Source organism: Gymnodraco acuticeps, unplaced genomic scaffold (genome assembly GCF_902827175.1).
Source record: "Gymnodraco acuticeps unplaced genomic scaffold, fGymAcu1.1, whole genome shotgun sequence".
Classification (NCBI taxonomy): domain Eukaryota; kingdom Metazoa; phylum Chordata; class Actinopteri; order Perciformes; family Bathydraconidae; genus Gymnodraco; species Gymnodraco acuticeps.
This window is the reverse complement of record NW_022991492.1, coordinates 54773-71390: the sequence shown is the minus strand read 5'-3', so window position 1 is coordinate 71390 and position 16618 is coordinate 54773. Positions and strand designations below refer to the sequence as shown.

Below are 16618 nucleotides of genomic sequence, written 5' to 3'. Positions count from 1 at the left end.
CTGACTGCAGTGGGGTTTGAACCTGTGACCCCCTGATCCAAACACCAACGCACTAACCCACTGCACCACAGCCTCCAAAATACTAAACACTTCCTCCACTGCAGCAGAGACATGATACCTCTTAAAGGTGGGGTAAGTTTGAGAAACCGGCTCGAGGTACACTTTTTGTTATATTCCATGGAATGCTCTTAACATCCCGATAGCAATGAATATCTGAAGTGCTTTGACAAAAAATCCATAACAAATATCATCTGGAAGCCGTAGTACTGTAAAAAGCACGACCAATCATCTGAGCCGGCCCGGCTAAAATAACTGGATGGCCTACCTGACTGTCAGCCTTCCATCTGTGCACAAACTTACCTCGTGCCCTCATTGGTCATGTGCTCGTTCGTGTGTGTTGGAGGAGGGGCTCTGTGAGGAAGTGGCAGATTTGTTCCGGCTGTGTATTTTCAAATTCTAGCTACTCGAGCTGGTTTCTCCAAAATGACCTACCCCACCTTTAAAGTGAGCTGTAGTTTGCATTAAGTTTACAATTTGGCTTTCTATTATTTGCCAACATGTTGTGATTTGCAATGAAAAAAGGTTTAGTCTGGTGATTATTTCTTCAGCGTTTCTGTTGTCCTTCTAAGCCATTTTAAAATCGGCCAAACATCTACTTAGAGTTAACTTACCAGAGGTGTTGTGATGCATCAGGAAGGGAAAGATGAAGTGCTCATAGATGTCAGGATTAGGATACATATCAGTCTCGTGTTTGCTGAATTCTGCCACACTGCACATATTGAAAAGGAAGAAATGACATTAAGTACACCAAAAAGCAGGGGTGTCCAAACTACGGCCCGCGGACCATTTTGAATCGGCCCTCAGCAAATAGAAAAAGTACACTTCTGCTTATATTGTACTTCTTAAATATATATGTTCAAATATTTTACGCAGTATTCATGTGCCCAGTTTTCAAATAAATTCAGTCAATTAAAGTTGAAAACATGTTCTAACAAATCTATGTTGATAAGAAAAAAGCCCAATAACTTGTTTGCATAACCTTGAAATATACCCTTCATATTTCCTCTTATTATAATCAACCTGAAGCTTCTGATTTAAGGAATGAGCTGCTAACAAAATAAATTAAACCCCATGGAGAGCTGTGATGTAGGCAGCTGAATGTTCAAGTATCAAGAATAATGTACCTACATTGGATTGATTTTGCTAACTTATAATAACTGAACTAATGAGGCAATATACCCCGAGTGAGTGGCCCGGCCCTTCGTATATTTTGCTGTATGTGGCCCTCTGTGAAAAAAGTCTGGACATCCCTGCCATAAAGTGTGTGTGTAGATGTGTGAAACAAGTCTCCAGTGAGCTCACATGGTCTGGTAGACGGGGCAGGAGAAGTTCTTGGTGCTGAGGCAGGACAGGAGGCCTGAGTGCACGTTGGGCAGCAGAGGAACCATCTTGATATTAAACCAGAGTTTGATGAAGGCCGGGTCCTCCAGGTTCTCCGGGGTCAGAGACGGAGACTCCGCCTCGCTGAAGATCTGCTGGAAGTCCATCGCCAACTCTTTGAAGTTCTGCAGAAAAGAAAAGGGAAAAAGCAATGATTTCAATTTAAAGTTTTTACAAATAGCTTCCAATACAGTTTTGTGACAGTTGAATGTTTCCCAGATGTTTCCCAGATGTTAGTAAATCACTGCAGGAATTGGTTACTTATAACAAAGTATTTCTACACAGTTGTGTCACTACTTTTATATAAGGGAAAGAACACTGGCCCCATATAACAAATTACACATTTGCCTCTGTACATAACACTCTGCCCTTAAATCTTTGCAGGATTAAGGAAAAACTCCCTTAAAGAAACCACACAATAAATGTAGGAACAATTAGGTATTCTTCCTCAAAAATAAACTGACGAGGGAACCCTTTACCACGACAGACAAACATGCAATAGATGTTGTGTGTAACATGTAAAACATAACAAAATTACAACATAGACAATCCATATATGACAAAATAATGATGTGATTACATTTGACCCATGAGGAAAGTAAAGCCTCTAGACATATCTCCATAATTATCTATGAGAGCAGTATGTATGCACTTTAAATGACTCTCTAAAGTGTTTTCAGAAACACAATTTGTGATATATATGAAACAAAGTTAACATGCTTATAATACATAGAATATTGTTAATTATGTGAGTTTCATTATAACTATTTTTGGGTTTTTATTTTGGGATAAATCCATGTTATCTGGTCAAATCTGCAAATTACACAGTCAACATTGAGACTCATTATACACTGTACATCCCCTTTTTCACAGATCAAAGATTAATCAAGAAAAAATAAAAGGAAAGGGAGAAAAGTACAACACCACGAAAGAAAGGGTGAAAAACAACATTGCAATTTCCATCAATCCAAGGTTATTTGACATTCATTCACAAAAAATGAACAATTCTGCGTGTATTATACAAACACTATCCATTAACATGCTCTCATTTTGCAAATGCTTTAAAGGTTGTCGCCGTCAGTTACGTCTGTAAGCATTGAGTTCAAACCGGCTCATCTGTTTGCATTAGAGTGCATGTTTAGGTGAATGTACTCACCACTGTAGCTAACTCTTTGATCAGCGTGTTCAGACGTTCGGTCAGCTCTACGATCAGCTTCATGATCTCCTCCTCCGACAGCGTCAGGTTACTGCGAGCCGCACAGTGCAACACTTTGGCCACATTTTCCACCGCATCAGTCAGCTGGTAGGAGGAAAGGAATATGGGACAGGAAGCTCTTTAGGAAGGCTTTTCAAGAAGAGGCAACAGGTAAATGTGAGGATGAATACAAATGCTACACGTTCAACTAAAGATTCAATTGATTCCTCACCCCGCAAGGTCCCTCATCGAGCCTGATGCTGCAGACATCCTGGATCTCAGAGGTTTCATTGTACATACCATTATCCAGATGGCTGCACACAAACAAGACACAAAAGTACATTTCAAAACATTATTTGACACTATCTTACAACCCCGAAACATAACAAATGACCGGAGATGGATTGAGTTAACTGGTGTTGATTTTGACGACTGGTGACAGAGAAACTTCCGATAAAGCTAACAAACCCACAACCCTATTTCGGTTACTCAACTAAATTCTCCACTTTCTACAATAGCACTCAGTCTTCATAATTGAGACTAAATGAATTGCTTGGCTATACATTTGACCTTTTTTCTAAAAGGTTGATACCTGGATGTTGATTTTATGCAAGTGAAATACTTTTAATTAAACTTTAATTTCCGATAGCCAAAGTTGAATGCAACCACTTTTCTTTACCTTTAGTACCGATTCAGGTGTTTGCAATGCATATTTTGTATATGCATATAGTCAAATATGATGATATTAGTTCATTATAAATAGTAAAACTGAAACAATGAGCTAGAAGAGGCTAATAAAAAGGTTCATACAGCTGCATTGCATTGTAGTAATCGCTGGAACTGAGCCATCATTAAGATAATAGGAGCTTTCATTTGTATTGGATTAATCTGATGCTTTTATGTCATACTAAGATGTTAAGAGGATAAAGTATTTATTCTAAAATGTTAGCTTGACTTACAACACTTGGTGGAAAGCCAGTGTGATGTTTTCTGGCAGCTCGGTCAAGTCTTCGGGCAGGACCCTCTGTAACACCGGCATCACCACATACTGGAACCAATCCTCCACATTTGTCACGTCAAAATCTGGCATCTCGGGAACCATGGATGTATTTTTTGGGCGATACATGTCTGCCAGCTCGGCCAGAGTCCAGTTGAGCATGAACTGGGTAAGAGTCGTGCTCCTTATTTCTGATTCCCTCTGGAGAAACACCAGCAGGTCAGGAGTTATTTTAACCGTACAGTAAGGTGTACAGTGTGTGTATCCATTTGCATGTAGATCATATGTGTGTGTGTGTGTGTGTGTGTGTGTGTGTGTGTGTGTGTGTGTGTGTATGTGTGGTCTAGCATTACTATACTTGTGGGGACCTAAATATGTTTACATAGTCACGTGTGGGGACTGGCTTCCCTTATGGGGACAAATTGGAGGTCCCCATGAGGGGAATCATTAATTTTAGGGTGAAGACTTGGTTAGGGTTAGGGTTAGGGTAAGGTTAAGGGTTAGGGTTAGGGTAAGGGTTAGGGTTAGGCATGTGTTGGTTATGGTTAAGGTTAGGATAAGTCTCCAGGAAATGCATGTAAGTCAATGTAATGTCCCCTGAAGTGATATGTATACATGGTATGTGTGTGTGTGTGTGTGTGTTTGCATTGTACCTCTTGTGTGAAGGACACAAAATCATGAACGAAGCTCCCAATGGGTTTGAAAGCCATCATGAAGCCATTTACAACCTATAAGTTCAACAAAAGAGGAGATATTTTGACATCTTAACTGTTGTTGTTGTTGTTGTTGTTGTTGTTGTCCCCTCATAAGCCTACTGTATTCTTTGATTAAATCAATTATGATTTCTTAGAGCCATTTGCGGCACAATGATGTAACGCCGACATATAGTATCATGATGAAAAGTTTTGCAAAAGGAGAAGAAATTAGCTTTAACTTGAAGTCCTGTTAATATAAATCCAATAAAAATACTGTACATTATACGACTGCACAATTATACGGTAATATAAAAATGGTTAACATGTTTGGAAACGTATACATTTCCCTTTTTTTCAAATAAATAATAATAAACTAAAGACTAACAATACATTCATTCATTGAGTAAAGTGCAATATCAATATTTAATACAAGCAATACAATGAATTCAACCATTTATACTATTATATTTTTGTTTAATTTTCTATTATTTTATACTTTTTACTTTACTGATGCCTAATTGTTTTTCTACAAAAGTCCCGCCTGGAGGACAAATCATTATTTTCTTATTTTATCTAGTCATAATTTTAAATTCAGACACTAAGTAATTTAATTTAAAAAACCTGACGTTATGCATCACAGTACCTGTCCCATGCTGTTGTGTGGGGACGGCGGTTGGTACGGGTTGTGTGTGGGCTTTGGAGAATAGTTCGGGTATCCGGGGGTCGTCCAGTTGTTGCCCCATCCAGGGCTTTGGGTGGGGGGAGGTTTAGGGTCTCCTGTCATCATACTGTGGAAGACCAGGCTTAGGGTGCCGTTATCTAAACTTGCGACCTCCGGCCTCAGCAGCAGCTCAGCTTTCTGCACTGGAGACAGCAGGTGAAGAACCTCCAACTGAGGGGGAAAAGGATAAGATGTGGAGGGAGAAGTGTGAGAAACGTAATCGTACACCGTGTCTTTTTAACTGAATACAAACTGTCCACCATGTGAGGTTGACTTGGGATGTAAATCTTAGAAATCTTTAAGGCGAACTTAAGTGAACTTACTCCACTGAAGACCATGTTGAGTGATGAAAAGTCCTTAATTCTGGCCATGGCTTTGAACGCACCAAAATTCTTCATCAGCCACTCCTCACTGCTTTCGTCGTGGCTCACACATCCTGAGCAGAGGTTACACACATTGAGTCAATAAATATATATATCTCAAATCAAGAATCTAAAAATCATTGTGTCGGTTAAAGTTATGTATATATTATTATTATATTATTATTATTATTATTATATATTATATATGATGTGTATTATTACTATGAACTTCATTATTTAATAAATTAATCTATCAATAAGGTTTTGGTCACATTTGTTTGATGGAAACGTTGAAGTTAGTGTGTAAAATTAAACCCTTGGGGTAAGACCTCACCTCAAAATATTATTTGGTAAGATATTGTATTAAACCTACTAATAAAGAATGTGCCTTATATACATTAGTAGGCTATATAGCTACATATAACATAAAGTACCTATATATAGCCATAACATTATTAATTGTAGATTCACCAGCTAGTTAGCACTATTAGCTATTTAGCTTGTAAGCTAACAATCATTAGCATTGCTTTAACAAACTTGCTGAAGGAAGTCCTCCTGAAATAAAACAGTTTTTAGTCTGAAGAAAAGTCTTAAAATAAACTTTAATCTGCTATATTCTATATATTCTAGGTAAAGATTTGGGATTTTAGTTCATTTCTGTTGGGAGCCTATTTTTGTGCTAGCTTATTAGATACACAATGGCTACTCCTCCTAACACTGTGATGATTTGTAAATGTAATTTTAAGTTTCACTAATTTCCAACCACGTTTTAAGTTTACAGTACATTCAATGTGTTCCCTAAGGAAGCATCTTCCCTTATCTTCCCCTACTATCGGAGTATATTGTAGTAACAGTCTAAATGAACATATGAAAGCTTTACCAGCCACTCTGTCTCCAGACAGAAAGGGGTACATGAAGAATTGGTAGATCCACTTCTGTCGGACTGGATTCATCTCAGAATAATAGTAGCTGAGCTCCCTCACCCTGCAAGAACAGATGATATGATGAGATACGTTTTTGTAAAAAAGGAAACAGAAAAACACATGTAGGCCTATAGATAGAAAATGAGACATACATAGTCTGGTAGGTGGAGCAGCTGAAGTTCTTGGTGCTGAGGCAGGTCAGGAAGTGTTTGCTGATGGACTTCAGCAGAGGTTTTATCTTCACTTCTATCCACATCTGGACCAGGGCCTCGTTCTGGAGAGGATCTGCCTCAGGGTTTAATGCCAGCTCTCCCTGCAGGCTGAGGAGTGGCACTCCCCTCAAACTGGACTTCTGTGGATGTGTTAGGGGTGTAAAAAACAAAAGGTGAGATAAGGAAGTAGTTGAAAGGTAGTATTTGTTATGCAGGTCAGGGGGGTCAAATCGTACAGATAACCCAGGGAACCCATGCAAAAGTCAACAGATAATACATAAATAAACAGATGAATGGCTATTTAAGGAAGCTAACAGCTAGCGTTAATTGAGCAAGGTTCCATTGAGTTATATTATGATACGTTCAAGCTCTATGTCATCATATATGTTGTTCTTTTGGTGAGAAACTTTAATAAAGATGTCTGTGTTTGAGTGCTTGCGTGCATTGCATTGAGATGTTTTGCAGCTATATCCAATAGATACAAGAAACAATTATGAACCAATTTAACTTCCAAGAATCGAAGAATATTATTTTTGAATCAAAGCAAAAAGCAAATACAAAAAAAAAGTTCTTGTAATTTTATACAAGTAACCACTATGGATGAGAATAAATGAATGTATAATAATATTATAATATCTGACAACCACTAAGTTTGACTGTTAAAATAAGTTGTCAGGAAGTTGGTAAAAAAAAATGGAACCTTTTGTCCCCTTGTCTAATAGAAACTCTAACTGTAAGCCTGATATGAGTCATGAGTTTCATTGAAAAGCTAATAATAAAAGAGCAAAATCACGTGAGACATAACACATCAGTTCCACATAACTCATCGCTGCGCTAATCTTTCACAGACTGTATGTTTGCATAGCAGAAGAGAATAAAAGACATTACAACACCAACTGGTTAGGTGGGAATTTGTGACGACATTCCTTCCATTTCACGTCTAGTGTGGAGCATGTTGCAGACGTCTTGTTCTTTTCTTGTTTACCATGAAGGTGTACACGTCCATCGTCGCTTCAAGCATTCCCTTCAGCCGTCGCATGTGGTCTCTCCCAGTTTCTTTGGGGGGTAATCCAACACACTGCAGGAAGTGAGAGGTGGGGTCTGGCATCTTGGGAAGAAGAGCAAAAGGAAAACTTGAGTGATAAGGAAATAGAATAATATGAACCATGCTGAAAAAAGTTTCTGAGGAGGCAACTAGAGAACAGTTCATAAATCCTGAGCTATCATAATCAGTTCATATAATTAAATAGGACAAATAATCAGTGTTGTGGAAGCTACCTTACACTTTAACCCTCCTATTGTCTTCGTTTCCCCCCTTACTTTGGTGTTCGCGGTCAAATGTGACCGGTCCTGTTTTAACTGCTATTACATTAACACAAAAACCATTAATCATCACCAAATTTCATTTAACACCCTTTCAAACTGTACATATTGTATCAGACTACTGGTACACATGAAAAACTGCAGTAAATATACAAAGAATAGACACTGAACATGTATTGCGTGTGCCAGGTGTGATCCATGTGGGGGGATGGGCACATAAGAGCGGGAATTGTATCAAATTGTTCTGTGTGTGTGTGTGTGTGTGTGTGTGTGTGTGTGTGTGTGTGTGTGTGTGTGTGTGTGTGTGTGTGTGTCAGGTGTGATTCACATGGGGGGATGGGCACATAAGGGGGGACAGACAACTAGAGAGTGTGTGTGTGTGTGTGTGTGTGTGTGTGTGTGTGTGTGTGTGTGTGTGTGTGTGTGTGTGTGTGTGTGTGTGTGTGTGTGTGTGTGTGTGTGTGTGTGTGTGTGTGTGTGTGTGTGTGTGTGGGTGTGGGTGTTTGTGTGTGTGTTTTATCTGATCCAGATGGTTACTAATTAGTTTTCTTTATGGCGGTCATTTTTGTTGACTAAATCATCCAAGATTCAATGAAAGTGGTGATCAGCAATCTTATATGTTCAAATGTCTACTGTGAAGCATATCATAAAGCCTTAATGCAATCGAATGTAAAACAAAAAAGTTATGATTGATGAAAGTAAATCGGTCAGATTTGACCCGAAGACAACAATAAATTATAGTCTTAAAAGTCACATTCCAGGTCAAACATAACAACAACAAATACACTCTATCAACATCTTTAATTTGTATTTTAAGAAAATTGATTCAGGGCTGGCCAGAGATGTTTCTATCGTGAAGAAGAAATGGTAAACAAAAAATGTACTTCTTTCCTTTGTGGCCTAGACATTCCTCTACCAGGAAGCTACTGGGAAATGTAGTTAAACAACTGGTTCAATTGCATACTAGCTCACTTCTCCCCAGCACTGCATGTACTATCTAAGGTTCTGTGACAGGAATTCCCACGAACCCAGAGGTGACTGTGCTCCTGACGATGTTCCAGATCATTGTTATAAAATCCCTGAAGCGTTGTGTGTCAAACCAATCATGCGGTGTGTGTCAGATGTACCTAAAGTATGTTGCTAAATATGCACTAGGAAAGTTTTTGGAAATGTTAAAGTGCCCTCTGATACGCATTCAAAATCTATCACAGAAATTGGCAGTCACACGTTATTAATGGTAGTTTGAGTAATTATTTGAAGTGTCTAAAGAGCACATTTTGTGGTTATTGGTGAGGTTAATGATTTCTATTCAGATGTGGATATTTTCATCGTTGTTAGTAGTTTCAAGTATAGTGTATATCATTTCAATTTATCTGATTATGGGCGATTTCAAAGAAAATGTTGTTCTGAATTTATTCTATGTAATTGTATCATTAATATTACAGATTCATTGGAGTTGAATGAAGTCATTGGGGTCTGAAACCAGAGCCCATCTGCTCTGATTGGTTAGCTGGCCGGCTCTGTTGTGATTGGTCTAAGTGGTTGACCAATCACTATGTAACACTCCGCTTCTATTGGCTAGCGCTCCAACGCATTGTACCTGAAAGCCTTGAAGGTGCAATCTGATAGGAGGGACCTTTGGGATTTTAGCCTCTGCATACCATTTACATGTCCCAACAAGCGATATAGCACATACAGGAAAGGGAAACCCTGAATGTAAAAAGCTGAGCCATTGTCCATGATATTGATTACAGCTGTGGTTTTCTAGTAAAGGAACAACTATAGAAAAAAGTCTGTATTGCAATTATGAAGTAGGCCTTTACAGTCTGTGCCCAGGGGTATTTTGTGTCATTTCATATGCCTATAACTTCAGGTAAATCTAGTTTTTTATCAAGATTAGTTACTTGCTGAGGCCTTTCATCCTGTTGGAATGTGATTTGGTCAGCTTTTTTGTTGTTGTTGTTGTGAGAGTGAAAACGGGATAGCATGTTGTGTTTGAGCTTCATAGATATATTGCTGAGTCATAGTGAGTAAGTCCTGGAGCCAAATGTATTTTTATAGCTCAATTAAAAAAACCTTTGGCTTTGTTCCTTTCGACCACAGACTTGTTTATTTATTGCGCCAGGGAGAACACATCATTATAGCTTTAAATATCTTACTGACTGAATAACATATCTTGAAGCTGCTGACACTGAAACATTTCGAATCTGTACTGAAACCCCCTGCACCTCTTTATAACTTTTTCAAAGGTGTCTTATCGTTTGTTGTTTAGAAAACAATCGGAGAAACAGCTCTCAAAGAACAGATCAAATCCGAACATGACGTTTGTACCTGCTGCAGATCTGGGAAGGGATTTGATAAGGATCTTGAATCCAAATTCATCAAATCAGGGAAGATACAGAAGCAAAACAATATGTATAATTATATGTATAAACACAGCGTCTGACAGCTCCACTCACCGGACCACATGTTCCTCTTGTTGTACAAGTTGCATTTCTGTAGATTTCCACCAGTGAGGAAACAAGGCAAAAGGTTACAGACAAAAAATCGCATGGTTCATTAAAACCAGAACAGGGTGGAGTTGTTTAATTATGATAAACAAAAGTCTGCTCCATTGATAAAACACTGTTATGTTTATTATTTTAATCTTACCTTTGTGCACTTGATGCCGCTGTAAGCAGAAGACAAGGTTCATTGTTAAAGCCGATACTACAAATGTAAAAGTATTCAGGAAATGCCTTTTTTGAGGTTATAATTGTTTATGCTTCCAATGTAATAGCGTTCTTTAATCCTGCTTCATTCATTTTGTAACATACTTTAAGTATTAATATGAGTTATATCAGTGGTCATTTGGATGATACATTGAACGCTGCCTTGTATTGTGGTCAGTTGAGGCTGTTTTGGGGGGAGATATTTCTTTATTCCTGAAAATCTATGAATAGATTTCTCTTCAAAGGTTTGTCAAAATGGTTAAAATTGAGAAAGAAGCTTTTTTTTCTTTCTGAGAAATCTAAACCAAAATCTGTGTAATTTGCCAGTTGAAAATATCCCAATGCATTTTTGTCTGTATTTGATCCCATATGAGGGAGATGAAGCATTATTATGATTAAGGCGAGACACGGCTTTCAAGTACTGGTCAATTTTGAGATTTTGTGCTATTTTGATTCCATAACATGTTTTCTTTCAGGCTTTTAAAGCCTCACTGCAATCTTTAAAGGTCGTTTTTTCTCCTACTCTGAGTTCGAAATTTCAACTTCAGTAGCACGTACATACACCAAACCTTCCAGTTATATTCCTATCAATATTATGAAGGCTTTTACAGAAGGGTTTGTTCATATATAATTCATAGCCTGAATTATACAACATTGTATACCTAAAAACATGGCGAAAATGGATATTTTAGGGCTGTTGACAGTATTTTCTGATTTATGGAGTAATAAAAAGAGATATCCAATATCCCTTCTGTAAAAGCCTTAGATACTAATATGACTACAAAATGAAACAAGAATTTTGAATCTGGCTTTATCCAAAGTTCAGATTTCGATTCCTGAAATGTGTTAAAATATGTGCATATTTAATGAGATAATGGATAATTTGCATATTTAAACATGCTATTTCAGAAACTTGTAATACAAAAGACAATTGCCTTATTGTAAGTAATTAACTGGAGAAATGTCTAGCTGATACCTTTAAGTTAAAAAAATTACCCTATTCACCTGGGGTGTCTCGCCTTAAGCATTACAATATTTTCATAAAAAGTAGTTTTGAGCAAATGTTACTCAACAACACAGTTAATACAGCGTTGGGGAATATTTAAAAAAATATTAATGCTAGCGGGGCAATATATGTTAGATCATCAGTTGGTGTTGAGGTAAAACAGTTTGGCTACCTGAAAAGTTTCCAATAGTTTTTGGATAATAATATTAAAAAATAAGCTACAATACACAGTTTTATTGGGACAGCATTCACAGCATCCATTCAATGATGGTTTCTATAAAGAATATCACAAGCTTTGTCCTTTTACGAGCGGAAATGTTCTTTGATGTAGAGGAAGAAGAACAACAACAACAAAACGAAGAAAAATAAAAAGGCATATATCCTTAAATTAATTCCTTTGGAGAAATTCAGGTTTCACTCTGTTGTTGATATTAAGTATAAGAACAAGAAAAAAGACATAAATACGCTCTTACCAAAGCAGCAACAAAATAAGTAAACCAGTAGGAATAGGTTTCGTGATCTCATGATGCGACGAGTCTCATGGGAATGAGAGGGCTTTGTGGTGGAAATGGCTGGGGAGAGAATACAAAAATGTCAGCCACTTGTCCTAAATACAGTAAAACCCTTAAACGGGGTCAGAAGTATGAATGACAAATGTTAATTCCATATTAAAAATGTAATATTTCTCCTTTCTTTTAAAAGGTAAACACAAAGATTTAGCAGAAATATAAAACTATTCATCATCTTTCTACGACGACAACAAATTCGTCATGAAATATGTCTGAAATCCTAGTTGTCAGAGGCTAATAAATCACAAACATTTGTTGTTTTTACACATTTCAGTCAGATCATTGTTGTCCAATCTCTGTCATCGCTGTACAGTATATGTTTCAAACACACTTGAAGCTCTGAGCCGATGTGTGTTTGGTGGCAGATCAGAATCAGGGAGTGGCCGTCAGATATTTAACAGTCAGAGGCTTGAAGTGACCTTTAACACATCTAGACAAATGTGAGGTAACAATAGATGCTTCAGAGAAAAGAATGATGCAACCTTATATACCATTCACATCTAACAATGAACACAAAGGAGGACAATCGCATGACCCTCCTCGGCAGAATATCTTCTGTGAAGTGAACAAAGAATATATCCTGTTTTACAAACATAGGTACAGTATACTATTCATCGCTCAAGCCGCATATATGCACCGTACAAACATCCAGAAGGAGCTGTTTTTACAAAATATGTCTCAATAAAAGGGATTTTCTGGGTTAAAAGTCAAGTCTAATTGGAACGCTGTTGTGAAATATATGCAAAGGATTCATGATGCTTAGAGATGTGTATTTTGATATTCAATACATCTTCATAGTGCTGCTAATTTACTCCATTTGTTCAGCTATTGAAATGGTTAAGTGACAACACTTTTTACTTAGGAGGATTTACATTGACTTCCATTGATTTACATTATGTTACCGTGACCTCAATCAAGAAATCAGTCACAACTCTAACATTTTTAAGCTGCAATAAAAGTACAATATGTAACATTTTCATATCAAAATGCGTAAAAAAACAACTAGCTCTATGTTTTGTTGACGGGAAATGTGTGGCTTGCTTTGTGGTTTAACATCTGCACCAACTAGTTATTACCTTTTTTAGTTTTTTATTTGGTTGTGGGCCGGTAGTGTACAGGGTATGAGAGCAACAGCGGGAAATTACGTTAATACAAACTGATTTTGCGGGGTGTCAAATCAAAAACATTACCCTAAAAAAAGTTAAAAGGCTCCAAATAAATAAGGAGGACTTAAGATTGGATTGTGCATTGGCAAGAATCTGAATACACAACCAATATCATGATGCTATAGTGCATTTAGAGCAAGGTAATATATATATTTAGGTCTTTATACAATTTCAGAAAAGCTGAGTATAAAGAAAACACCACCATATACGCCTTAATTCGGAGTAAAAAAAGGTTTACTTATAGGTAATATCATAAAAATGGGATCAATGGTCTCTATAGCATCAAACATCATAGGCATAGCACAAAGGTGGGGTAGGTAATTTTGGAGAAACCAGCTCGAGTGCGCTCAAATTTGAAAATACACAGCCGGAACAAATCTGCCACTTCCTTACAGAGCCCCTCCTCCAACACGAAAGGCTGACAGGCAGGTAGGCCATCCAGTTACTTTAGCCGGCTCAGATGATTGGTCGTGCTTTTTACAGTACCACGGCTTCCACAGATGAAATGTTTTAATGTATTTATTGTCAAAGCATTTAATATATTCATTGCTATCGGGGTGTTAAGAGCATTCCATGGAATATTGTATAACAAAAAGTGTTTCTGAAATAAATTACATACCCCACCTTTAAGTTCAGCACAGTATAACAAAATCATTATAGCAATATTTTTCTTACACCTCTTACTAAAGTTTACAGGTGATGATTTCACGAGGAAACATTGCACGTGATCATTGGATCTATACAATCATTAATTCATTCAGCTTTAATGGTTAACCTTAGAGGACCATCTCTTTGTCCCATAATGAGAGGTGTGTTCCCACAATGTACACATACACACACACACACACACACACACACACACACACACACACACACACACACACACACACACACACACACACACACACACACACACACACACACACTACATAAGTTCTCTCTCAACACTTTCACCCACTGATTCGGAGCCATATATTGCGACATACATCATCTTGTTAGAATCAAGTATAAGTTTAAATATTTGTATAGGAATTATATCTGCCAGATGACATACAAACACTTTCCAGATTCTTTGTGACTAATTTTGCTATTTACAAACCCATACCCTCGCAGAAGTGGTTTGAAAATATGTGTTTAACAAGGCTGGTTAAGGTTACTTACTCCACACACACTTAATATCACACCTCCTTCTCCCGTCATTCCCCTTTTTTATATTATGGGAGAAGAAGTAGACTGAATTGACTTCAACCAAATACAATGAAGGTTATACAGTATCCTCCAATAGATGTGTAAATCTAAGTGTGAGTTAATACATTATGAACTATAGATCACAGATGTTTTGTATTCGCAGGTTATCATATACATTTACCTGTGATTGAATAAAAGTGTTTTTTCACCTGTTTTGTATCATAACGTTTTAACTTTGCAGACTTTTGCTCGCTTTTGGTTTGGTATTGTTGATGTTAAGATTGCAAAAATGCAAGACGTGACACAGTTTGCACTTATTTTTACGGTCCAATACATAATCAAAAATTAAATCTACTCAAGAGATGTACTAATGAAAGCTTTAGCGCAAGTTCAATAAGGAAGACCTAACACGAGTCACTTACACGTCACTCTATGGCTCCCTTCCCCCCTCATTAAATACGAGGGCGTCACCCCTCAGCAGCCAATCGCTGCACATGATAAATTCCTTAAATGCCTGCTCTTACTCCCTGTCAGTTGTCATTGCAGATGATCACACGCAACCCGCCTCCACCCCTCTCGCCTCCCGTCTCCTTCAGGACAAAGCTAAACCTTCCTCCTTCAGACCGGTCCCACCTACTCATCACCACCACCAGTGTCTAGACCCCGGGGATTTCATCGGAGCGGTTCTTTCCCTCCTGAATGATTATCCTGCAAACCGGGGCCTAATCGCCAAACACCATTCCATTCTCCTGTTGTATTATCATGGCAATCATTTCATTCATATGACGTGTAAACAATACATATGTAATTCTTACATCACGTCTCTCCGGATTGAAGTACAGTTTTTAAATACTTTATATATTTTTCCATGTGATACTACTTCATCCTTCTATTTCAATTAATTGTAGGGGTATTTATCCTCCTTTTTACTCATTACATCACGATTTATTTAACATCTATGGTTGTGTTACTTCACAAATGATTTTATATGCAGTACATACGGGCCGGCATGATCATTTTAAAAATGATGATCAAGTGTTTTAAACTAACTAATAAACGTCTAGAAGCTCAAATGTACACCACATTGAACTACAGCACTTCAATTCTGCATTCACATGTATGCATTAGTGACAGTGATATGATATACATGTATAATAATGTAACACTGAAAGGAAGCTTATAAATAGGTTCCTGATAATAGCTTAGTAATTTTAGGTGAATATATGTTTGTTGTTAGCAGTCATTTTTACATTAGTGTTTCTAGTTTTTTTTAATAAAACGGTCTGAATGCTTTCTCTTCTGCATTTTCCAGACTTTACATTTTGTCCGCATATATTCTTTTGTGTTGTTAATGTTATTTTGATAGTCTCCTCTATATTACCTCATACAGGTTTACAGCAGCAAACCCTAACCCGATTTAATGAGGCAGAACTTAGTATTCCCACTGCTCAAATCCCCAAATGCCATGTTGTTGCCATAGGTAGTCACATTAAAAAATAAACAGATCGTGGTACCTTAACTAATACCTTATATGTAGTCATTTATCACTGTACAACCAGCCAGTTACACCACACATTTAGCATATTGTTATTTATTTCTACACACCACATGAAAGCTTAGATAATAGGAACAGATTCATCTATGACAACAAGATACACTTTTAAAATGAGGATGGGATCCTCTCAGTAACAGCAACACACAATAAAAAGACACAATGATATGAAATCAAAGCTGAATCTCTTACCAAATCACGTCCTTCAGGTGCTGTGAAGTGCCGGTGTTTCTCTCTCTTGATACCTGAAGCACAGGTGCACCAGTTAAAGGTGTGTTTTTTTGTGACAAGGATAACAGGAAATGATGGTTGACTCCTCTGTGCTGCACAAGGGGGACGGACAAGATTCACTCTTCTGCTTTAGGCGTCTACTGCTATTGGTGTGTGTGTGTGTGTGTGTGTGTGTGTGTGTGTGTGTGTGTGTGTGTGTGTGTGTGTGTGTGTGTGTGTGTGTGTGTGTGTGTGTGTGTGTGTGTGTGCTGAGTTGAGCTTTTCTGTCCATGAATGCTTGTGTGAGAAAAAAACTAGAAAAGACGAAGAAAGACACAAAAAAGATTA

The 16618-nt window shown here is 37.6% G+C and overlaps 1 protein-coding gene across 1 annotated transcript in view; it reads right to left on the bottom strand.

Moving 5' to 3' along the window:
* LOC117533124 overlaps positions 1-16411 on the bottom strand; it is a 52082-nt gene extending 35671 nt beyond the window's left edge. Inside the window, exons 1-15 of the mRNA XM_034196763.1 lie at positions 16253-16411; positions 12059-12157; positions 10521-10539; positions 10328-10364; positions 7531-7653; positions 6486-6685; positions 6291-6394; positions 5372-5484; positions 4971-5219; positions 4286-4360; positions 3595-3833; positions 2868-2949; positions 2597-2740; positions 1363-1565; positions 672-769 (exon numbers count right to left, since the gene is read on the bottom strand). Coding sequence (XP_034052654.1) covers positions 672-769; positions 1363-1565; positions 2597-2740; positions 2868-2949; positions 3595-3833; positions 4286-4360; positions 4971-5219; positions 5372-5484; positions 6291-6394; positions 6486-6685; positions 7531-7653; positions 10328-10364; positions 10521-10539; positions 12059-12110 — 1738 coding nt within the window. The 5' untranslated portion in view covers positions 12111-12157; positions 16253-16411. The remainder of the gene's footprint in view (positions 1-671; positions 770-1362; positions 1566-2596; positions 2741-2867; positions 2950-3594; positions 3834-4285; positions 4361-4970; positions 5220-5371; positions 5485-6290; positions 6395-6485; positions 6686-7530; positions 7654-10327; positions 10365-10520; positions 10540-12058; positions 12158-16252) is intronic.
* Positions 16412-16618: the final 207 nt, after the last annotated feature.